At 47.9% G+C, this 24,445-nt stretch overlaps 1 protein-coding gene and 1 long non-coding RNA gene across 8 annotated transcripts in view; one reads left to right on the top strand and one right to left on the bottom strand.

The window, feature by feature from the left end:
- Window positions 1–24,389, top strand: BCL6 (BCL6 transcription repressor). 7 transcript variants are annotated; one of them, XM_003824955.6, is made up of 10 exons: window positions 1–396; window positions 10,889–10,927; window positions 12,096–12,266; window positions 13,871–14,092; window positions 15,781–16,752; window positions 17,280–17,464; window positions 18,927–19,094; window positions 20,196–20,326; window positions 20,696–20,833; window positions 23,170–24,389. In XM_003824955.6, the coding sequence occupies exons 3-10, from the start codon at window positions 12,106–12,108 to the stop codon at window positions 23,311–23,313; spliced, it is 2,121 nt and encodes a 706-aa protein (XP_003825003.1). In that variant the 5' UTR covers window positions 1–396; window positions 10,889–10,927; window positions 12,096–12,105; the 3' UTR covers window positions 23,314–24,389. The 7 variants fall into 7 exon arrangements, with proteins under 7 accessions (XP_003825003.1, XP_008976895.1, XP_063459085.1 ...); XM_008978647.6 differs by having other exon boundaries at window positions 53–396; window positions 12,011–12,266; XM_063603015.1 differs by having other exon boundaries at window positions 71–396; window positions 12,014–12,266.
- The window catches only part of LOC130541393 (uncharacterized), a 30,569-nt gene continuing 19,068 nt past the window's right edge, over window positions 12,945–24,445 (bottom strand). The window contains exon 3 of the long non-coding RNA XR_008955440.2: window positions 12,945–13,428. This is a non-coding gene — a long non-coding RNA (uncharacterized LOC130541393). The remainder of the gene's footprint in view (window positions 13,429–24,445) is intronic.

Here is a 24,445-nt window from a genome sequence, read left to right as displayed (position 1 = left end):
TCCAGAGGCCGAGCTTTGCTACAGCGAAGGCGCCGACGTCACAGAGGAGGAGCCCACGTGACGGTGGCGGAGCAGGCCATACCATCGTCTTGGGCCCGGGGAGGGAGAGCCACCTTCAGGCCCCTCGAGCCTCGAACCGGAACCTCCAAATCCGAGACGCTCTGCTTATGAGGACCTCGAAATATGCCGGCCAGTGAAAAAATCTTGTGGCTTTGAGGGCTTTTGGTTGGCCAGGGGCAGTAAAAATCTCGGAGAGCTGACACCAAGTCCTCCCCTGCCACGTAGCAGTGGTAAAGTCCGAAGCTCAAATTCCGAGAATTGAGCTCTGTTGATTCTTAGAACTGGGGTTCTTAGAAGTGGTGATGCAAGAAGTTTCTAGGAAAGGCCGGACACCAGGTGATTATTGCTGTTGCTGCCGCCGCTGCTGCTGCTACTGCCGCCGCCGCCGCTGTTGCCGCTGGTGCCGCTGCCGCCGCCGCTGCTCATGATCATTATTTTACCTTTTAATTCTTTTTTTTTCCGCTCTTGCCAAATGCTTTGGCTCCAAGTTTTCTATGTGTATCTATTGATATAAATGTATATATTTATTTATTCTAGCTGTCAGGTGTTAAAATAAATGCCGAAGATTAGTCCCACGTCTCTCCCACTCTAGGATATAGATTGTTATGTATTTATTATTATTATTGTTGTCTTTGAGTGAATCGGCCGGTTTGGGGAGGCTTTTGCCACCCTCCCTTGTGTTGTTTTGGTTTTTGGAAAGGAGGTGGAGGAGAGGAAGGAGGGGAATTAGGGGGCGGCCGGAGCAGAGAGGACGAGACAGTGCTTGGGGGGTGATTCGGGCTAGTCTGGGGGCTGTCTGGCCCCAGACCGCGGAGAGGACGCGCGCTCGCGCTCTCGCTCTTTCTGCTGCTGCTTGCGTACGGCTTGTGATCTCTCTGGATTCGTGCGGCTGTGTTTTTTCCCTCTTTTCTCGCTTGCAAACTGCTTTCCTTGCTCCGTCGCTCCTGGCCTCCCCTTCCCTCCCTCCTCTTTTTCCTCGCCTCTTCTTCCTTCCCTTCCCCTGTCCTTCTGGGTAACTCCGGGAGGCAAAAAGGGAGGCTGCCCGCTCGCTCGCCCCGCTGGCTCTCTTCCATCGGCCTCGGTCTTTTAGATTCCCTGCCTTCGAGCCGAACCGAGATTTGGAAGGAAAAAATGCAAGCGAACTCTTTGGGTTTTTGTTTTTGTTTTTTTGGTCATAAATCCAGATGAGATGAAGTATCGTGTCTACTATTTCCTTTCAGAGCCGTGATCTTCCTAACGAGAGCCGAGTGTTTTGGTGTTCCCTGCCCCTGTGTTTTGGGGAGCTTGGGGGCGGGGATGTTGAACACTTTGAAAATTATTCTTTCTTGGTTGTAGTCGAGGGAGTCGGGAACCTCCGCGCGCTCTCCCTGCTCATCCCGAGGAGAGAGACTGATGGCGGGACAGGGCTTCTTGGGGTGGGTGGGAAAGGGGTGCGCACTGCACCTGCGATGCCTTTCAGTGTGCGGGGGGACTCAGGGAACCTCGACAGGACAGCCTGGGAGAACGAGAAAGGTGGCGGGATTTCTGGCCGCTGCGGTGTTTGTATTTTGGGCGCTGCGTGACTCTGTGTTGGCTCCCAATGGCTGTTGCCTCCCTTTCCTAAATTTTATTTTATTTTTTCCCATGGTGCAAGCTCTGTAAAAAGGGAACTGCGGGCCTGAGCGTAGTGGACGCCGGGCTTCAGATTCCCGAGGTCCTTACCTTGGGCGAGGAGAAAGACGAACAGAGCCCCAGCCCGCGTTCCTTATGTGCAAGACTCAGGAGGAGAGAAGGGCACTTTGTGGCCGTGGCTGAGGGGACCCGGCGCGGGAGGAGCGGGCGCGGGCGCGAAAGGGAGATCTTTGTGAGTGATTTTGCAAAAATAGATTGCGAGGTTGGTTGGATTTGCAACCTGTGGCTCTCCTCGAGGGAGTAAGAATGGGGGAAGGCGCGGCGGCGGCGGCCCGGGGAGGGAGTGGGTAGAGTTGGAGCCTCAGAAATCGGCTGAGCTCCGGGGGCGGGCGAGGAGAAAGGGCGGGGGGGCAGCAGGAGCTAGGGGCCACCCCGCTGCCGGATGCAGTGACCGTGGTAAATGTCTTGAGAACTGTGGGTTGCGTTGCCTTTATGATGCCGTGTTATTGGAACCCTGGCGAAAAATGGAACTAGTGTTGCAATAATGAGTTTTAAAGCTCCCCCATGGAAAACAAAAACACAACCAAACCGATTTTTTAAAAAAATGAAAAAAGACCCTCTGTGTTGTGTTCCCTCCTACGATGGTTGAGTTGGTGGCTGGGGTTTGGGGGTGGGAGGTCCTGACAGTTGAGCAGATAAATGACCCCAAACCAGGTGCTGAAAGTCCCAAGCTGTTACAGGGCCCCTGACCACCTCAAAGAGCCAATCTCCACTCCGCGCCCCCTCCCCGCCGGCCCCCGCCACCCCACAACCCGCCAGAATTTAATCTTTTATGGATTTTTTTTTCAATCAGTTTATAGTTTCCAGGAGGAAAGTCTTGTAACGCTTTACTTTTTCTCTTCTTTTTTTAAAGTAAAGTGAGTGTCAGTAGATGTGTTTTTTACAGTCTGGATTTAAAAAAAAAGTGGGGCAGGAGAGAGGGAACCAGGGAAAGGGCTGTTTAGAAATACAGTTTGTGGCTCTGAGCGATGCCACCGGCTTCCTCTACAGAGACTGCCAGTTTCCCTTTTTCTTTGCAAGGTGTGTGTGGTTTTAATAAATAACTTAAAAAAAAAAAAGAGGGGGCGGCAAGATCCATCAGGAGACAGGTATCTATTTTGCTCACTATTTACTACCAAGAGCCTTTGGCACTAGAACAGAACCTCGTAAATCTGCAGCCCAAGTTGAAGTTCATCTGGCCCTAGTCCACACGCTATTCCTGGAGGTAGCAAACATGAGCTCAAAGAAGAGAGATGAAATCACATTCTTGCTTTAAAATATATACTTTTTTAAAAAAGACGAAAAGATATTTGTCTCTGGGGGAGGAGGAAATGGCGAACAAGTACCAGGAGATGGGCATTCCCTTACTCTAATGACTGCAGTTGAGTCTTCAGGCCAAAATAGAAACCTGTAGATGGCAACTCTCTCTCCACCTCCCCGCCCCGCCCGCCACCCCAAGCTTATAAATAGAAGTTTCCAGTATCCTATTTGGAAGACTTTCCAATACTAGAGGCCGAAGCATTGGCTAGTTTTAAGGGTTGTTGATAGTGACAGTAAGGCTAGATGCTGTTCATAAAAACTAGGCGACTTGAAGGAGACAGCCAGAAAAAGTGGGAATTCTCCAATTGCCCCTTTCTTCTTTTCAGTTTTGAAGGGTTTTATACCAATGCTTTCTTGAAAAGACTAACTTATTCTGGGTTTGGTGGATAGGGATGGGACTCTAAATGCTTAAGTTGTCGTTTGCTGAGCCCTTGAAGAGTTCCAGTTATTGGTTGAGTAAATGGTAGCCATGGCTAGATGTCAAAACCCTTCCTTCCCTCTATCCCCTACAGGGTAATGACACTCACAACCCACTTTGTTGTGAAAAACTTAAGAGATATAGAGGAGGCGGTGCAGCAGCGCCACCCCTCGGTGGGTGAAACTATTGGCAAAAGTCAATTTTTGAAAAATATTGGGAAGTGAACTTATGAAACATTTTTTCCCCCAGAGATTTAAAAAAAATAAGGGAGATAAAACTAACGGATAAAAAGGACTTTGAAGTTTATCAAGTAGGGAAGAAAAATGTTGCTTTCCAACTAGGATGGTGTTATAATAGGCAACGTGGTTCTAAGATTTTTTTTTTGGTGGGGGGAGGGTGCCTGGTTGATTTTAAGTAGAAGAGTTCTCCAGGCGGAGGTAGCCCGGCCTTCCCCTTGGATTGACTTCTCAGGGCATCTTAATTCTGCTGCCTGTCTGATACCGAGATAGTGAGGGATGTTTTGGTGTAAAACACCATAGTGGCTGGAAATGCTGTAGTTTTGCCGGCGGTGGCAGGACGTATGTGTAGGGGGTGTGTTGAGGAGGTTTGTGGATGGCGTGGAGCAATGGTAGGCTGATCTGTAGCCCTCTGTGAGTCAACATCGAATGGCGCGTGCCGGTTTCCAGCACTGCGCAACAAGTGGGACCGCCGCTGCCGCCGCGAGCACAGCGAGGGTGCAGCGTAGTGGCAGAACTGGCTGGTTTCTTTTTGCCCCAGTGGAAACCAGGAACGGCCCCTCCCAACCCTCCCGATGTCCACTCCGAGACCCACAACTTCACCAAAAGACCATACCCGACTCCCCACTCCCCCGCTTTGCCAGGCGCAGTGAGCCTGAGTGGGATCCAGCACTCGGCCCCCAGCGCCCCTTTCCTCCGAGAAGATCAGGAGTTTATTCCCGACTTTCTTTGCTGGATGACCAGTGTTTGGCAAGAATCTCTGCCAATACCGTCGAGTGCCATTCTGCCTTTTGAAGACAAGTGCACCTTCTTTCCCTTCCCAGTACATAAAGCTTTTCGGAGGCTGGGGGAGAAATCAACTTATGATACATGAAACCAGCTCCAGATACCGCGTTGTGGTTGCTAGAGGCGGGAGCATCGGGAGGAACGGAATTACATACACTAAATTAAATGTTTTCTAGCTTTGCTTTTAGAGGCAATCACACCCCCAACCCTCGCCCCCACCAGACAGAAAATAAAGAGGGGCGGGTAGGGATCGGTGTGGAAGCTGCGGCCGCGCGGCGATTCTCGGACGGGCTGGCCTGCCACCTAGCGGTGGGCTGAGATCGAGTTCGCGGCCATGGGCGGTGGGCTCGCCGTTCCACCTCCCGGGCGGCGGTATCCTGACCAGATGCTAGGACTGACAGAAGGAGGGCACCCTCCAATGGGGATGGCATACAACCTCCAAAGTTTTGACAAGAGGGATGAAAATCAGAAAGGCCTCGCTGCTTGCCCATCACTCAGCGATGAGCATCTATTTGCACTAAGAAAAACCACAAATAACCCGCTTCGAACACACCATCTTCCAGTCCCTGTGGCCCCTCTTAGGGGAAGTCGGTAGTGGAAGGATGCCACCTAGGAGCTCAGGAGCTTTGGGACGTACAACTCTGTTTTACAGTTGAGGAAACAGGCCCGACGAGGAGGCTTGTTAGTGGTGAGTTAGTGACTTAACCAGGACCAGATTTTAAGCTTCTGAATTTCATGTCAGTGACTGAAAGTCAAAGGCGGGTTTATCTCAGCTCCTTTGAAGTATTTATGAGAAAGGAGCGGCTGCCAGAACCATGAGTTTAACCTCTTAGGCCACCTTTGTTGCCAGTGTTCATTGGAAACCGCTCCCCAGCAGTCTTGGAGGATTCTTTTTTAAAGAAAATATGGCCTAAGATTTTCGGTAATGACACGAAAAGCCCAGATGGTGCTGAAGGGTGTGGGTCTCGGAGCTCGGGGGTTTGCGTGTTAAGAGGGGGGTTAAGGCCTGGACCAAAGACTTGCAGGGCGAGCCTCGATTCTGAAATCGCTCTCTTCCCCTTCCTAACATCCTCTGCATAGTAGCCTGGCGAGAAACCGGGTGTGTGTGTGTGAGGGGGTGGGGGTCATGTGGATAGGCCAGAATTTGTGCCACAACAGTTCCTCCGTAAAGTTTTCTTTCTCCGAGCTCGTGACTTAAGATGGCAAACGCGCGTCCGCATGCTGGCGGCCCCTAGCGGCAGCAGGCGCGCTCTGCAGGGGGAGACAGCGCCGTCTCCCCCGCCCGGGTCGGCGGGGATCGAGTTCGGCCTCTCCCACTGCGGGAGCCGTCGGAGGCCGCGTCGGAGAAACGCGCCTCTGTTCGGACTGGAAACGAATCTGGGAACGAGTTTGAAGCGCGGTCAAGTTTGACTCATCGCCTTCCAAGGACAGTTAGTGCCTTCCATCTTCATTAACGTGAATAAGGACCTTGGCTGACTTCTTTCCAGATCGGATTTTTAAAGGCATTGTTTGCTTGAGGAGATCATGCTTCTCCCCTCCCCCGCCAGCCTTTTTGCAAAGGCTGAGCCCAGTCCAGCCAGGACGGCCGAGGGATCTCTGCTCCGGGACGCGATTTGCTGGCATTGTCTTCGGGCCCTTCTGGAAGGCTGTCTCGCGCTGAGCGTATGGGGAACGTCCCTTCTGCAACTCCTCTTCAGATCTTGAAGATAAAACACATCCCTCTGTTTTATTGCATTTCCTAGAAGCTTGCAGGCTTGCAAGAGCACTGTTGGCAGGAAACGTGATAGAAATGAAAGTCAGGACACAATGTCCCCGAACACCTCGGTTATCCAAAGCGGCTGCCGAGGCCATCGCGTTATCAAATTCGCTTTTATTTACTGTCGTCTCCTGCGCCCTCCCGTTCCCCAGCCAAGAGGGCGAAGAGTGTTTTCCCCCAAGAATAAAAACAGCTCCGCGATTTGACCTCGCCCCCTGCCGCCGGACCACGGTGGTGTCTGCAGCCGTGCAGCTAGTTGGCTGAAACACTGCTGAGACCGGGAGCCCCACGGCAGGGCCCCTGATGCGGGGTTCACTACGGCAGTTCCAGCCTTATTAAAATTCCTTGTCCTTGTCCCTAAACAGTGCTTTACACTTTCAGATTTCCCTTTGGATTTTTCAGCGGGTTATTGGAGTTATTAGATTACCAATAATCCAACAGCCTCTGTAGCCTCTCTGGCTGGAGAGGAGGGGGGAAGGGCGGAAGGCATTCTCCAAATCGGGAGGCTCTGGCCAAACTAGGTCAATGGGAAGGAGGGGAGGGGCGAGAAAGGGGTTGACAGTTTCAAACCTTGATGGAGGGCTCTCTCTAGCGTTAGGCAGCGGTAAAAACACCATTCGGTTTGAGCTCCCGGAACCACGGGACTCCTAATTTCCAATAAAGGCACTTACTTCATTTTAACTTCCCAGATTCTCATCCCTACCCCTTATTAAATCCCAACCGTCTCTTTCACCTTTATCCCACCGGGCGAAGGGGTGAGAAAGCCTCAATGTAGGATTTTGAGGCCAAAGGCTCCGTCTTTGCAGACCGACTCTGACCCTTCCGCTTGCCGCAGAAGGGATGAGCGGCGCAGTGTGACGCCACTGGCTAGTTTTAGGACCAGACTGCGGCCTTTGTGGCTGAGTCTTTCGCTGTCCCCTAGCCCCCGAAAGCGCACCCCGGAGCCTGCTACCGAGACCAATTAGGACATGGCACCCGGGGATTATAATTCCCGGGAGGGCCACAGGAAGGCGAGGCAACTTTGGAGAGTGCCAGTGCGCGCGCAGGGGTCGGGGTCCCGGCCTTTGCCGAGTCCAAGCTGTGTCTCTACGGTTTCGGGGAAATCGGATTCGGAAATCCTTACGGCTTGGCAGCTCCTATTCTAAAGACTTTGGGCGGAAACCAAGTGGAGCTGGGTTCCCGTTCTTGCCAACGTAGGCGGAAGGGGCTTTCTGTTTAGTTTTTCTCCAACCTTGCCTGGGGCGCCTATGATGGAGACCCTCAGCCCCTAGGGACTCCATCTTTTGACCTTGAAGTCTCGCTCAAACATTCCCCTAAAAGAACGGGGATGAGGGAGAATGGAAGGCAAAAAGAGGGAAAAAAGCAAATAAACCTCGGAATCGGACAACTTAAAGTCTCGATATGAGCCTCGGATTGTATTCGAACTCCTGGGTTCTAGACCCAGCTCTGCTACTAACTTGTCTGACCTTCCCCATTTATAAACTGTTGTGGATGAGAGGCTGGACTAGGTGAACTCAGAGCCCTGCACTCGGCGCGGACGAGGGATTTAGGGGAAAGTGTGCTGTATTCCCCGCGAGCCTTCCCCAGCGGCCCCGCCTCCCCGGGTGAATCCCCGGCGGCCAGCGCAGCGCAGGCAGCGATCCTGGCGGCTGCCGGGGCCCGGCAGCTTCCTGGAAAGTTACTTCTTGTTGGAGCCGGCGATAGGCAAAGTGTGTTCTGTGAAATCCGCAGAGCCGAGATTGACTACGTTCCGGGAATGAGAGGGCTGTGTCATTCCCCTCATTGCCTGCTGCCTTGACGGCGTAACAGGAAAAAAAAAAAAAAAAAAAAAAAAAAAAGGCATACACACAATGTTAGCTACCGAGGTGCACGAAAAGTTTTATTTGAATGTAACTAAATTAAGGGCCGCCACGGTCATACCACAAAGCCTCCGTCGCGCCTTGCGGGGGGCTTCGAGGCGGATCGCCCAGGGGCGGGCAGTCCCTGGAAGACAGGTACGGAGTGGTCGGGGTGGGGTAGCGAAGTCTGCCTAGGCTTGCCCCGGCGCGCAGGGCTGGTGTTTGTGCTCTTATGTGTGAGCGAGAAAATGGGGCTTTCTGGTGCCAGCCCAGGGGAGGAGGGAGGAAAAGGATGGGGTCTTTTGTATTGGCTTGCTCTCTGGCTCTTAACCTCGCCTCTCCCTCTTCTCTCATTTTCTCTCTCTCTCTCTCTCTCTCTCTCTCTGTCGTTTCTGCTGTCTTCTCTCTTTGCTTTTTTTTTTTTTTTTTGGTTCCTGTTTTCTTCTTCAATGGAAAGCTCTTTTAAAGGATCTGTCTTCTCAAGGAGCCTAGTTGGCTATGCACAAGGAAAGCGCCAAAAGAGCTAAAGGGAGGAAGGGAAGAGAAAACATTTAACTCTCCCATGGTGGTTACTGACCCAGCGTGGGTGCGGGGAGATTGGGATGGGAAGTCCAGGTCTGGGGGCAGCCAGCAGTTGTCAGTTTCTCATTGACAGCCCTGCTCCTTGGAGATTGTTTTTGTGGGTAGTCTTGTGTGTGGCATTGGTGGAATGGCTGAATCTAGGAGACGCGGCGTGTCCAGAACTTGCTGGAAATTGGTTTTGAGATTTTGGGCAAGGCCTCTCACCCGGAGCCTCAGTTCCCTCCCTAATAAAGCAGGGCTGTTATAAGGATAAGATGCAATCGTGAGGGGGTGGGAAAGGACTAAGAGCTCTGTAAAAATACAAACCAAATGCTGGTGGTGCTTCCACACCTGCGGCATTTGGGGTGGGGGTGGTGACAACATTGCCCACACTCAACCCACACACTCAGGAGTTGGGGGGGGCTGGTTCTTAAGACGAGTTGGCTTGCAAAGGAGTGAACTTGAGAAGGACCTGCGCCTCGTGTATGTACATTTGTTTTTGGCCAGGCAGAGGCTTACGGTGAAAAGCCCAAGGTCCAGCTGACAGTGGACACAGGGGAATTTGTTTGTTTGTTTCAATCCGCATCTGGAGTGAGTCATTGCCACTTGTCATAGTGAAATGGCAAATCTGGGCTTCCTGTGGTTCCAGAAGCCTGCGACTGGAAATCCACAAGCGAGCTGGTGGTTGAAGATGGTTAAAGAACAGCCTAGGTATTCCAGAAGTGTTTGAGGATCCCTTCCATGAAAGAAGAGAGGAAAGTTTATAAGTAAACCTCCCACTCCCATGTGTCTTCAGCTTTCTTTTGCAAAGGAGAAAATCCTTGAAGTTTGGTAAAGACCGAGTTAGTCTATCTCTCTTTGCCTATCTCGAGTTGGGCTGGGGAGAGGAGGAGATAGGTTCTTTTGTCTTTTTCTGTCTTCTCCCTTCCCCACTTCCTTCCCTCCAGTCCCCACTCACTCACATGCACACACTAACCTTGGAGCCGATGGGATTGAGTGACTGGCACTTGGGACCACAGAGAAATGTCAGAGTGTTTGGTTACAGACTCAAGGAAACCTCTCATTTTAGAGTGCTCATTTGGTAAGACTCAGCAGCCTGGAATGGGGCAAAGTGTTTGTGTGGGGGAAGGAACTTAAAAATGAGATTCACCCACATCAGGGTGCTGTCTTGCATGTTCTACAGCACGTAGGCTGATTTGGAAAGGGGACAGGAATTTGAGCCAGAAGACCTAGGGCCGGGTCACCAACCATGTACATGGCCCAACATGACCTTGTTGGCCTCAGGCCTCTTTACCCAGAAAATAGCTCTAAAAGGTTTCTGCTTTTTTTTTTTAAAGGGGGGAAGACAGTTCAAATATTGTTTTATTTTGCAGCCCACATTGGATCATAAATGAGGGTCTTACACCTGTGCTTTTAATGATTTTGTTTTAGAGAAGCCGGTTTGGAAGGAGGCACATATTTCATTAAATCTCTTCAAGGTTTAGTGCTCCCTGGCCAGTTCTCAGCTAAATCACATAGTTAAGTCTTTTACCAGCAGGGAGAAGCACAAACTTAGAAGCAATGGCATTCTGTCTGGTCTTAGACCCAGTAGGGAAGGGAGAGAACACTTTGAAAAAGAAGACAAAGGTTTTCAAGGAATATGTAGACATGACATCTCAGGCTGTGTTCTGCAGAGTCTATATTCAGTCTTAATGTTTCAGATGGGCAGGAAATACTGCCTAGCTGTTTGTCTTGAGCAAGCCACTTGAACCCCTAAGTCTCAGTTTCATCGCCAGTGAAATAAGGATAAAGATATTGGCCCTATCGTCCTTGCGGAATCATTCTAAGGCTTGAAAGATAATATTTTAGCAGGTTTTGAATGACGTCCAGTGGTTTTAGGCCACGGACGAATCGTTATTGTTAATGTTGACAGAACCATTTTTCTTATTTTTTCTTTCCCATAAACTCTAGTGGCCTTTGGATGGTATAAATTTTTTCTTTGAAGAAGGAAATATATGTATGTATATATGTATAACGAATTAATGTATGCAATTGTACTCCCAGTACTCCGGATAAAAACATTATTATCTCATAGCTTCGGGTGCCTGTTGTTTCCATAAGAGCAGAGCTGGAAAATGTTTGTTAGCTTGTGGTAAAACCACACCAGCTGGCAAGCTGCAACTATCAAAGCAAAACTAAATGTGTATGTCCTAAAATAAGACTATAGTGGACAATCTTACATTCGTTAAATCAATTTCTGTTTGCTTTCTTCTCTTCTCTGTAGGTTTTGAGCAAAATTTTGGACTGTGAAGCAAGGCATTGGGTAAGTAAATAAAATTATATGCTTTAAAATGTTGGGACAAACTGTTTCTTTTGAATTTGCCAGTACATGTGTCTCTGTGAACTTTGCCACTGTTCATTATATGAGACAAGGATAACCAGTTCCCTCTACATCACTCCTAGTCCTCATCCTTCACCTCTGTATTAGACTGTCTTAACACTTGCTTGGTCAGTCATTCTGTTACTCTTTCTTTGTACAAACTAATTTAGCCAGCTAATGTTCACCAACAATATGCTAGCTCCTCGAGGTACAAAAGTCAAGCAACTCTAAAGCCTAACAGTAGAGAGAGACCAATGGTGACTGAGATGATGAAATAAGATACCTATGAGAATAGCTGTGAGTTTTGAGAGCCTCCTATGAACGAGGAATGTATTTCTAACTTTTATAACCACATAGGTATTACTACTTCCATTTGGGGAAACCAAAGCCCCAAACCAGTAAACAACCTGCTTAAAGTCCCACAGCTAGCAAAAGGCAAGTCTAGCCTGATAATCTTAAAACACAGTGTCTCGACCGGGCGCGGTGGCTCATGCCTGTAATCCCAGCACTTTGGGAGGCCAAGTTGGGCAGATCACGAGGTCAGGAGTTTGAGACCCAGCCTGGCCAACATAGTGAAACACTATCTCTACTAAAAATACAAAAAAATTAGCTGGGCATGGTGGCAGGCACCTGTAATCCCAGCTACTCAGGAGACCGAGGCAGGAGAATCACTTGAACACAGGAAGGCGGAGCTTGCAGTGAGCTGAGATTGCACTATTGCACTTCAGCCTGGGTGACAGTGTGAGACTCCGTCTCAAAAAACAAAAACAAAAACAAAAAACACAGTGTCTCTCCATTGCAACATACTCACTGCCTGTCAGTGCTTGGCAGAGTATTTGGTATGTGGGAAAAACACTCAACAAATATTCATTCCCTTTGCTTTTCCCCTAAAGGGCTTTCTATCCCAACTTGTTGGATAAAAGTTATTCTCCCTATTTTAAAACTGTGAAGAATAATGGCCAGAGTTGGACTATGAATTGTTCAAAGATCAAACACAAGGGACCTGAGTTGCATTCTGTACCTTAGCAGGTTGAGCCACCTGCTCTGATACCCGTGGCAAGCAGGAAACAGGTTCTGGAGGACTAACAGGATTTTGGCCTCTTTTTTCAAGTGAAGACAAAATGGCCTCGCCGGCTGACAGCTGTATCCAGTTCACCCGCCATGCCAGTGATGTTCTTCTCAACCTTAATCGTCTCCGGAGTCGAGACATCTTGACTGATGTTGTCATTGTTGTGAGCCGTGAGCAGTTTAGAGCCCATAAAACGGTCCTCATGGCCTGCAGGTGAGGGATCTGAAAGGAAAGGGTGGGTGAGTCAAAGTGGGGTGATGGTGCTGGCAGCCAAGCAAGGCAGAACATGTGGGCCTTTTACTGCATCTGGGATGACGTCTCGCTTTGTCTCCAGATCTCAGCACCATGGCGTGGCACAGTAGGCTCCCAAGTGAATGAATGAATGAATGGATGAATGCACTTTTAGAAAAGAAAGAGCCATGTTCTGTGGGCATAGAGGGAGAAAAATTATATACTGCCCCAAGAAAGGATGTGTTTGGGGCAGACATGGAGAATAAGTTCAGTTAACCAGTGAAAAAATGAGAAAAGATTTCAAATGAACTTTCTTTGTCTTTAAGTAGCTTAAGCAAGTTAATTTGAAATGTTTTGCTCTTTTATGCTATAAATGTATTTATTTTATGCTACAACTGAATTTCCATGGGTGTTCAGAGTATATGCAAGAGTTAGTGAGAGTGAACTAGCTGATTCTTCATGTTTATCAAGTATTTCGAGTTTTCAGAGCAATTTTATATTACATGATATCATCTCCCTGGATCTTTTTAGTAGTCTTCAGTGTTATGCATTACATTATTGCCTTCATTTTATAGATGGTAAAAGGAAAGCACAGGGAGGTTAAATGATACAGAATCAGAGATCTCTATTGCTATTTGAAAACTTATCCAACATCTACTCTAAGCACCTGATTTTTAATAGTGGACATAACAGAGGCTTATGGAGATATAAAAATAACAGATAATGTTTGGTGAATGCTTACTATATGCCAGGCATCATTCTATATCCTTTACATTTTTATTCTTGCCACAACACTATAAGGTAGACGTGATTGTTCCTCCTACTTTGAAGATGAGTAAAGCAAGATGCAGAGAAGCTAAATATCTTACCCACAGTTGCATAGCTACTTGGTGGAAGTCTGGCTCACTTCTGGCAACCCACTCAGAAAAAGTAGAATCAAGAATCAAGATGATAGCCCAGAATTCTCCTTTACAATTGAGTACTCTTTCCACCACCAGACAGCATGGCACCTGGAGGCATTGCTTGGGGTTTGACTTGGGTCTTCAAGGAATAACAGACCCTCTGTTAATCTATGGACTTTGATAAAAGCAGTAGAGTATAGATGTGGGCATATTTTTATTTATTTGTCATTCATACCCAAATTCTAAAAAGAGATAGAATTTTAAAAATAAGTATAAATGCAATGGAACAAGAAGGAATGCTTATGACAAAGGTAGACTAAGAATAGTTACTGCAAATGGGGGCTAAATTTAACTCTGGTAATCTGTACAGTTAAGACTAAAAGGAAAACAGGCCCTGTGACTTTAAGAATATTCACTTAACCCCTCTGATCTTAGTTCCCCTATTTGTAAAGGCAGAGAATGATAGTACCTACCTTGCAGGGTTGTAAGGAGCAAAGGATAATGTATGTAAGGTGCTTAATGACTCCTGACATTTGGTAAGCTCTCCATAAATAGCAGCTATTATTAATTACCGTGGAAGTTCTGGAGGTAGGCCCAGGGGAAAGGGGCTGCGTATCAGTGCTGACTGTAAGGGATCACAGATTCTATATGTCTACTATAGTGGGACATTTGTTTGTTTTACAGTGGCCTGTTCTATAGCATCTTTACAGACCAGTTGAAATGCAACCTTAGTGTGATCAATCTAGATCCTGAGATCAACCCTGAGGGATTCTGCATCCTCCTGGACTTTATGTACACATCTCGGCTCAATTTGCGGGAGGGCAACATCATGGCTGTGATGGCCACGGCTATGTACCTGCAGATGGAGCATGTTGTGGACACTTGCCGGAAGTTTATCAAGGCCAGGTGAGTTGCTACCCGGGTGGAAGCCTCGGAGATGGAAGAGATAGTCCCCGATCAGAAACCTTTGATAATTCATGCATACAGAAAAAATACTCCTCTATGATATGCTGCAACCCACATTTCCACTCCTGTTGCACACTTCTGCTCTTCTTAACTCTTGTGCCCCAGGCAGACTTAACTCCTGTGGCTATACAGGTATGTCCTATGCATTACCGCATCTTGCTTTCTTCCATTCACTTAATATACCCTCTCCTCCCACCCATCCTGCAAGGCTAATCTTGGATGCCAGCTCTTCCATGAAAGTTTTTCTGATTAACACTTTTCCTCCCTCAGCTCTTCCTCTGTGTTATGAAGCATTTTGCCGGTGCTTTAAACTTTCCTTCTATTTTAATATTTGCATATGTATTTTAGTTCTCCTTTAGACTTCTATTATAACTATTTACATATGTGCCTTAGTTCCCGACCAGACTGTGAGCTGCTCAAGGTTATAGGGGCTATCTTACTCACCTTTTATGTCACGCTGCTCCTACTAGGCAGGACATTTATTGAATTGAATGGAGTTCACTGAGTTTAATCTCCTACCTGAGGGGTGATAAGACATGACCTTCATTTAAAGGTGAGGAGCTTGAGATCCAAAGAAGTGAAGAGCTTCACTAAGTGCAACAGAGACTCAGAGCTTAACTTCTTTAGAACCTTTTGATCCAGCCATGCTAGGGTGATTGCATCCTCGCTCAAACAGAAGGGTTTTCCAGGCTGTGTTTGAAAACCTCCAGGAGCCAGGAACTCAGTGTTCCCAGAACCACACAGCATACCTTGGACAGTTAGAAAGCTTCTCTTTTTGGCTTCTCTTTAACCTTCTTATGGGTTCTAGCTCCGTTAACTGTGATCATGGTGAGCTTGCCTATTTATTTCACCCACATGATGTTCCTTCAGGTATATACAGCTAGAGTTCTTTGTCTCCTGTGAGTGATGACGGTGGCAAGATCATCATTGCTGTCATTTACAAGTACTTTCAGTGGCTCAGGCCTTGTGCTTAGAATGGCTGAGTAACTGGCTCCATGTCACCAGCTGCTAAGTGGCACAGCTAGGTTTGCAAACCAGGTCTGGCTGCTCTAGACCAGGGATTCATACATTGGCGTTTGCTGCCTGTTCTCTATGTAAACTTTCATCAGCATCTGGGACAAGTTCTTTCTTCAGTAGGTTACTCGTTTGTGTATGATCCTCCAAAAGTGTCATACCAACATTGTATAAATTCTTTTCCTGTTTCCCTATGTGTAAAATGGAGATAATAATAACCACCTTTCCTTCCTTTCAGGATTTTGCATGGGTGAAGTGAGATAAGGGCTTTGAAAGTTTTATGTGAGCTATAAAATTTCATAACATCAGAAGAGCTATAGATTCACACACATGCATAGATATGTGCCTTAAACATACAAGATTATGTCTAATCAGGCATAGATCATGCCGGTAACTCACTTCCCTTCTCTGGGCCTCAGTCTTCCCAATTTCAGGCTGGATTTCCAGGCTTCTAGCATAAATGCGTTGTAATTGTGGTTCCCTGCTCCAGAGCCACGTCACCTATGTCTAGCTAATTCAAACACAGATGTGGTTATATAAGTGTCACTGGAAGGTCATCTATTTAACAGTTCTGATTTGGGGCTGGTGTCTTTCCTCTTTTTTTTCTTTCACAGTGAAGCAGAGATGGTTCCTGCCATCAAGCCCCCTCGTGAAGAGTTCCTCAACAGCCGGATGCTGATGCCCCAAGACATCATGGCCTATCGGGGTCGTGAGGTGGTGGAGAACAACCTGCCACTGAGGAGCGCCCCTGGGTGTGAGAGCAGAGCCTTTGCCCCCAGCCTGTACAGTGGCCTGTCCACACCGCCAGCCTCTTATTCCATGTACAGCCACCTCCCTGTCAGCAGCCTCCTCTTCTCCGATGAGGAGTTTCGGGATGTCCGGATGCCTGTGGCCAACCCCTTCCCCAAGGAGCGGGCACTCCCATGTGATAGTGCCAGGCCAGTCCCTGGTGAGTACAGCCGGCCGACTTTGGAGGTGTCCCCCAATGTGTGCCACAGCAATATCTATTCACCCAAGGAAACAGTCCCAGAAGAGGCACGAAGTGATATGCACTACAGTGTGGCTGAGGGCCTCAAGCCTGCTGCCCCCTCAGCCCGAAATGCCCCCTACTTCCCTTGTGACAAGGCCAGCAAAGAAGAAGAGAGACCCTCCTCGGAAGATGAGATTGCCCTGCATTTCGAGCCCCCCAATGCACCCCTGAACCGGAAGGGTCTGGTTAGTCCACAGAGCCCCCAGAAATCTGACTGCCAGCCCAACTCGCCCACAGAGTCCTGCAGCAGTAAGAATGCCTGCATCCTCCAGGCTTCTGGCTCCCCTCCAGCCAAGAGCCCCACTGACCCCAAAGCCTGCAACTGGAAGAAATACAAGTTCATCGTGCTCAACAGCCTCAACCAGAATGCCAAACCAGAGGGGCCTGAGCAGGCTGAGCTGGGCCGCCTTTCCCCACGAGCCTACACGGCCCCACCTGCCTGCCAGCCACCCATGGAGCCTGAGAACCTTGACCTCCAGTCCCCAACCAAGCTCAGTGCCAGCGGGGAGGACTCCACCATCCCACAAGCCAGCCGGCTCAATAACATCGTTAACAGGTGATTTCAGAGACTGTCTGGGTCTGAGGTCAGGGGTTACCTGGGCAGGGTTCCATGTCATTTCTTCTGATGGGTGCAGGGGTTTCTTCTTTTCTTGCCTGAATTGCTGAGCCTATTAGAGGTGTGGAATCAGTGCCTGTAGATTGAGTTAGTCTAAGTAAGGAAGTATATTACACTTAAGTAGTGTATATTTTTTCATAGCAAGAGAGATAATTCCCTTCTGGGGCAGAATAGCATTCTATAAATCCCACAGGCACTTCCTGTGGTCTTGATGTAGCAGGGGACCATCCTACTACCCTTGGACTGAGAGAGATTGTGGGCTGCGGGGAAGCTCTGGCTCAGTTTGACCCTGGTCAGTGATCTTTCTGCAGATACTCTTTGGAGATAAACTTGAGGACAACTCTGGGGTCTCAGAGCTTGAGTGGGCAGCCCAGCTCTGGCCTCTGGGCTTGCCTACACACAGGGAGGAGAGGGTGGTCTTGAGGCCCTGCCCCAGGTGCTGAGGCTGTCTTTACTCCTGTCCATAGGTCCATGACGGGCTCTCCCCGCAGCAGCAGCGAGAGCCACTCACCACTGTACATGCACCCCCCGAAGTGCACGTCCTGCGGCTCTCAGTCCCCACAGCACGCAGAGATGTGCCTCCACACCGCTGGCCCCACGTTCCCTGAGGAGATGGGAGAGACCCAGTCTGAGTACTCAGATTCTAGCTGTGGTGAGTCCTTTTCCCTCCCTCCTCTTGTCAGGGAGAAGGAAGGCCCCTCTGCTCCATAGGTTTTGTGCTCCATTTTACTTATGCTGTTGTCTCTGATTGGAGCAGTCCTCAATTGGAAGCCCACTGGCACTCCAAGTCACCAGCCATTCATCCCACGCTTCACTTCTTAGGGAACTGGGTTAACCAAAGCAAGGGATGGGGTTTTAGAGTTGATCTGGGGTAATCAAGACTTACCATACAGTCATTTTAGCTTCACGCCAGCAAAAGTAGCTTGTGGGGCTGGCTGTAACTCCCAGAGCTTTCTCCATTCCTCTATACCAAAATGACTAGGACTGACCTGTGTGCATGTTATTCTCTGCCAGGCTGTACATTCTGTAAGGAGAAGCATCTGACCTTATTCATTCTCACATCCCCCATAGGTAGTAGTAAGTCCCTAGCATGGGGTAGGAACTCAGTAATATTAGTCGAGTTAAAAGAGTTGAAGAGAATTATTAAATTGCAGTTTCTGGATAGTTGGTGGTTGGCATTCCCAGTTTTTACCAGACAAAAAAAGTCTAATTCTTCGCCCAGCTCTGGCTACAGTAATAGAGCCCAGTAGTACCTAATCAGGGTAAAATCACCGTGACTTCTCATTTTCAAATTGTTACGACAAATGAAAAAATAAATCAGCTGCTTACACCAAGAGATTTGGCACAGGGTCATGGGCCCATAGATGGGAGAGCGGGGACTGTCCCCTCCTGCACCCTGGCTAGTTTGCCTTTGCTCTGCACTCCAGTTCTTTTTCTCTGGGCCTCTGTTCCCACTTCCACCATCAGCTTTGGTCTCCCAATCTCACAGGAGGATTTGGAGACATGAAATCCAAATAGGTGCAAGGGTGACCACAGAGTGTTCGTCATTGATTCCTCCTTCAGTGACCTCAAAGTAGAATTGAATTTGACCTATATCTTACATTCCTGGAATGCTTTGTGTTTTATTTTGTGTAATATAATATCCTCCTGTGAGGTAGGCAGGACAGGGATTTATTATGTGACTTTGAAGACAGAGATACAGAGAGAGGCTCAGAGGTAAAGGGTCTTGCCCTAGGGCTTCTGTGTATAAATGTAAATAAAACTGTAAACTTATTTTTAAAAATCAATTCTCAGAGCTCTTGGGGAAAGAAAATCTCTGTTGAGCTTTCCTCAAACTGGTGCAGGCCCTCTGAGCACCAGTTGGTTTGAGCTTCCCTTCTGTACCTTAATTCAGTCCATCTCCTTTCTCCCTTCTCTATGGCTAAGACTCTGAATGATAAGAAAAATAAAGTCCCCACAGATCCTTTGCTCCGAGCTCCCATGAATGTCGGGTGGGTGAGTGAGGGACTGAGAGTTCAGTTTGGCACAAGGGGTAGCTACAGAGGAGAGCGGCCTTAGAGCCCTATCTCCCTTCCTCGTGCTGACTTTGGTGTCCCCCTACCACCCTCCAACAGAGAACGGGGCCTTCTTCTGCAATGAGTGTGACTGTCGCTTCTCTGAGGAGGCCTCACTCAAGAGGCACACGCTGCAGACCCACAGCGACAAACCCTACAAGTGTGACCGCTGCCAGGCCTCCTTCCGCTACAAGGGCAACCTCGCCAGCCACAAGACCGTCCATACTGGTATGGCCCTGCCCCACACGACCCGAACTCTCCACAATTATTGGGGCAGGACAGGGAGAGGATCCTAGAGAAAGCTGTGTGGGGCCTGGAGACCTGGTGGGGCAAGGCAGGAGGCAGGCCCCATCCAGGCCTGAACGAGGGGTCTAACCCTGTCTTGTCTTTGCTTAGTGACTTGACTCATCCACTCCCTGTATCCTTTGTCTTTCCTCTGAGATGCTCTATCCTGCTTTTCTGCCTTTGCTGGGGTCAGAAGTGTTAATCCCACTGTACAGGTAAACAGACTAAGTCTGGGAAAGACAAATAGATTCGATTTTTGTAAAGCCAGAAAAAAAAGCCTGTTGATTTGTTTCAATGACTTGTTCCTTATCAACTCACATTCCTTTACCAGGTAGCTTCTCATGACCTGATTGTTGTTTAAAATCTACTCTCTTAGTACCGTAAATGGCCCTATTATCCCAAAAACTTTCCATGAAGGAAGGTTCAGCCATTCTATTGGTTTCCTCTGCTGAGCATCTACTCAGACCCAAGCCCCACCCCTCTTGCAAATGGAATCCAGCTGTAGTTGCCACAAGCGGAAAAATCTGTTTGTTCTAAAAGAGAGAAACTAGAGCAGCCTGACTGTGTCTCCCTGGTGAATGAGTTGATGAGTGAATCTGTCTTATCCAAGGGAAAAGCTAGAAGAACCTTCCCAGGTAATCTGAAGTAGCCCCTCAGGTTCCAGAGAGGGAAACTGAGGCCCAGAGAAGGAGAGTGACTTGTCCAGGTTCCACAGGCAGATAATCCTAATGACAAAGCTGGTTCTAAAGCCCAGGCTTCCTGGAATCTCCCCCTCTCCTATCCCACACCTGGCATTGTTGCTACTCCATGCCGCCACTTGTTTCTTGGCCCTGGTCCCCTGCGAGGTATGCAGGTGTGTGTGTGAGAGAGGGCTGGCAGGCGTGGGGGCAGGCCCCTGGATTCTCTCTCTCACATTCCCTAAGGGAAAGGAAAACACAAGTGGCCTCAGGGAGGAGCAGGCTGCTTAGAAATCCAGGAGCCAGGGACTGCAGAGACCTTCCTTATTGAATATGGCTTTTCTTTTTCCCTTTTTCTTGGTAATAGGTGAGAAACCCTATCGTTGCAACATCTGTGGGGCCCAGTTCAACCGGCCAGCCAACCTGAAAACCCACACTCGAATTCACTCTGGAGAGAAGCCCTACAAATGCGAAACCTGCGGAGCCAGATTTGTACAGGTGAGCGGAGCGGGCGGGCGAGCGGAGCGGGCGGGCGAGCGGAGCGGGCGGGCGGGCAAAGCGGGCGGGCGAAGCGGGCGGGCGAGCGGAGCGGGCGGGCGGGCGGAGCGGGCGGGCGGGCGAAGCGGGCGGGCGAAGCGGGCGGGCGGGCGGAGCGGGCGGGCGAGCGGAGCGGGCGGGCGGAGCGGGCGGGCGAGCGGAGCGGGCAGGCGAGCGGAGTGGACAGGAGAAAGGCCCACTCAGTCCCCGTGTGCAGGTGAGCAGAGTGGCCTGGAGAAAGGCCCACTCACTGGCTGTGTGCTAATGAAGGGCTGCCCAGAGGCCTGCAGCCCACCTCAGAAGACCTCTCATGCTTTCTTCTTCGTTCAGGTGGCCCACCTCCGTGCCCACGTGCTTATCCACACTGGTGAGAAGCCCTATCCCTGTGAAATCTGTGGCACCCGTTTCCGGCACCTTCAGACTCTGAAGAGCCACCTGCGAATCCACACAGGAGAGAAACCTTACCATGTACGTAAGCCTCTTGAGGCCGCTCTCTGTCCTGCAGGGATGTGGAGGGCAGGGAAGGAGGTGGAGCGCAGGGAAGGAGGTGGAGTAGGGAGGCAGTGGAACTGTTTGCTCCCATCTCAAGCACACAGTGGGGCAACCACTACGCTAATGGTTGGAAGACCTAGATCTGGGCCTGATGGCCAGACACCCCACTTGACCTTGGCCCAAGCATTAGGGGACTCATCTTTAAAATGAGGGTATTGGACTAGGTGATCTGGGCCTTAGGAGAGGAGTCTAGACTGTGGATACATAGACTTGATTCACTCCACCTAGATTCATTCATTTCACAAATACTTATTGATTGCCTCCTGGACACCCCATACTGGGCTAGATGCACATTTAAGAGGAGCTAAGGTGTTTGAGAAGGAACAGTCTTAGGAGGAGGAGAACAAAAAGAATGTTATAAGAATTAATGATGTTACAAGAAAAAATTGAAAAAAAAACATAAAGAAGGTCATTTTAAGAAAGAAGAGGCGGCCAGCCGTGCAGCACGACACTGTGGATGGGTTCACTGGGATTGGAGTGTTCTAGGGCGGGGTCTCGGCAGCTATAGCCTGTGTGCCAATGTTTGAACATTCCATGAACTAGGAATGGTTTTTACAATTAAAAAGTAAAAGAATATTTTGTGCCATATGCAAATTATATGAAATTTAAATGTCATTGTCCCTAAGTAAAAGGTTATTGGAACACAGCCACGCTCATCTGTGTACGTTTTGCCTATGGTTGCTTTGAGGAGTTGATGACATCCTTCTAGGTGGTGATGGGGACAACAAGTAATCAATGAATGGTTAACCTACATACCGGAGGTTAACCTGCAAAACATGGTTATTTTTGTTCACTTGTTGATCAAGCTGTGAGTGAATATCTTCTTACTTGCTGTTAGGGCAAATTCGTTATCCTCTTAGTACCTTAATTTCCTAATCTGTAAAGTGAGTTTGAAAATAGTATCTACTTCATGGAGTTGTAGTATTAACTAATGATTAAAGTGTTGAGGATAGCACATGCACATAGTAATAGTAAAATAAATATCTGCTATAATGATTTGCTAGAATTTTAGATGCCTAGGATATCAGAGTTGAGAATGACTTTCAGCCTGTATTGACCCAGGCCATTCAGAAGGGAGATCCAAGGCCCAGAGAGAGAAATGACATGCTGGGGACACACATCGGTGAATGGCATAGATACAGTAGACCCTATGTCTCCCAAGACCAGAGATTTTACACATGGCCCTGCTCATTTTTTATTTGTCTTCATCTATTTCCATTTTCACTTGAAAACATATACTCTATCTGAACATATTTTATTACCCTTTTTGTTTTAGAATAGTTTTAGATTTATAGAAAAGTTGCAAAGATTGTACTGAGGGCTCCTACCCGCACCCATTTTATCCTATTGTTAACATCTTACGTCAGTTCCATACATTTGTCACAACTAATGAACCAATGCTGATATATAATTATAAGCTAAAGTTCATACTTTACTAACATTCTCTTTGTTTTTATCTAAGAATGTCCTTTCTCATTCAAGATCTCATCTAGATTACCCCATTACATTTAGTCATCCATTTTACTTTTAAGTAACTTTTATCTAAACTAAAGCGCTTATTACCCATTCATTGAATTAAATCAAGAAACGGCTCCACTTGCTAATGTTTAATTAGCTCATCTAGGATATATACCCTAGGAAAGAATATAACTGCATTTAAAAAAAGTTACCCTAGATTCCAGAATTTCCGTGAATTCAGACTGATCTAGTCCATTTGTCCAGATGTGTTCAGATTAATTGCATAATTTGAATAAGAGGTATATTCTGTGAGGTCCTAGGAAGATTATAAAGTTTAGAAAAAAATAGCCACTGCCCTCAAAGTGTTACCCACTGAAGAAGGATCCATGCACACGAAGGGCTGTGTGGTAAAGGTAGAAATCTTACAGAGGCTCAAAGGCAAACAGGGATTATTTTCATCCTTGAGAGATTCAGAAATGCCTTAATCATTAGAGGAGTTTGCATCTAACTGCACTTTTGGATAAGACTTGAACTTGTGGAGTTAAGACAGGGAAGGACGTCTCTAGCAAGGGAGAGGCAGAAGCAACACTTGGGAAAGCAGGGAACGGACATTTGCACAACGCTAGCTTATCTGTCGGCAGAAGCCCGGATGCATATGGGTTCTTCACCTGGCCTTGGAGAGGCAAGAGCTGCCCCAGTCCCTCGTAGGGAGAATCTTCCTCTCTGGGTCTTTGAGCAATGACACCTTTCTTGGGTTGATGACAGCTAACAGTTTGCCTCTGATATCCCTGCAGTGTGAGAAGTGTAACCTGCATTTCCGTCACAAAAGCCAGCTGCGACTTCACTTGCGCCAGAAGCATGGCGCCATCACCAACACCAAGGTGCAATACCGCGTGTCAGCCACTGACCTGCCTCCGGAGCTCCCCAAAGCCTGCTGAAGCATGGAGTGTTGATGCTTTCGTCTCCAGCCCCTTCTCAGAATCTACCCAAAGGATACTGTAACACTTTACAATGTTCATCCCATGATGTAGTGCCTCTTTCATCCACTAGTGCAAATCATAGCTGGGGGTGGGGGGTGGTGGGGGTCGGGGCCTGGGGGACTGGGAGCCGCAGCAGCTCCCCCTCCCCCACTGCCATAAAACATTAAGAAAATCATATTGCTTCTTCTCCTATGTGTAAGGTGAACCATGTCAGCAAAAAGCAAAATCATTTTATATGTCAAAGCAGGGGAGTATGCAAAAGTTCTGACTTGACTTTAGTCTGCAAAATGAGGAATGTATATGTTTTGTGGGAACAGATGTTTCTTTTGTATGTAAATGTGCATTCTTTTAAAAGACAAGACTTCAGTATGTTATCAAAGAGAGGGCTTTAATTTTTTTAACCAAAGGTGAAGGAATATATGGCAGAGTTGTAAATATATAAATATATATATATAAAATAAATATATATAAACCTAAAAAAGATATATTAAAAATATAAAACTGCGTTAAAGGCTCGATTTTGTATCTGCAGGCAGACACGGATCTGAGAATCTTTATTGAGAAAGAGCACTTAAGAGAATATTTTAAGTATTGCATCTGTATAAGTAAGAAAATATTTTGTCTAAAATGCCTCAGTGTATTTGTATTTTTTTGCAAGTGAAGGTTTACAATTTACAAAGTGTGTATTAAAAAAAAACAAAAAGAACAAAAAAATCTGCAGAAGGAAAAATGTGTAATTTTGTTCTAGTTTTCAGTTTGTATATACCCGTACAACGTGTCCTCACGGTGCCTTTTTTCACGGAAGTTTTCAATGATGGGCGAGCGTGCGCCATCCCTTTTTGAAGTGTAGGCAGACACAGGGACTTGAAGTTGTTACTAACTAAACTCTCTTTGGGAATGTTTGTCTCATCCCATTCTGCGTCATGCTTGTGTTATAACTACTCCGGAGACAGGGTTTGGCTGTGTCTAAACTGCATTACCGCATTGTAAAATATAGCTGTACAAATATAAGAATAAAATGTTGAAAAGTCAAACTGGCTTGGTCTGGAGGGCTTTTCTTGCGTTGGAATGGGGCCTGGCCTGCGTCTGA

This window comes from Pan paniscus, chromosome 2 (genome assembly GCF_029289425.2).
Source record: "Pan paniscus chromosome 2, NHGRI_mPanPan1-v2.0_pri, whole genome shotgun sequence".
Taxonomy (NCBI): Eukaryota; Metazoa; Chordata; class Mammalia; order Primates; family Hominidae; genus Pan; species Pan paniscus.
Note: the sequence above shows the minus strand (reverse complement) of the source record. Positions and strands in the feature narration are given on the sequence as shown.

What these genes read in the sequence shown, in the direction of transcription:
- BCL6 (XM_003824955.6), top strand. Translation starts at nt 12,106, where the DNA reads ATGGCCTCGCCGGCTGACAGCTGTATCCAGTTCACCCGCCATGCCAGT. An exon ending in ACGGTCCTCATGGCCTGCAG is followed by an intron (nt 12,267 to 13,870) that starts GTGAGGGATCTG and finishes TTTGTTTTACAG; the next exon opens with TGGCCTGTTCTATAGCATCT. An exon ending in CTCAATAACATCGTTAACAG is followed by an intron (nt 16,753 to 17,279) that starts GTGATTTCAGAG and finishes TCCTGTCCATAG; the next exon opens with GTCCATGACGGGCTCTCCCC.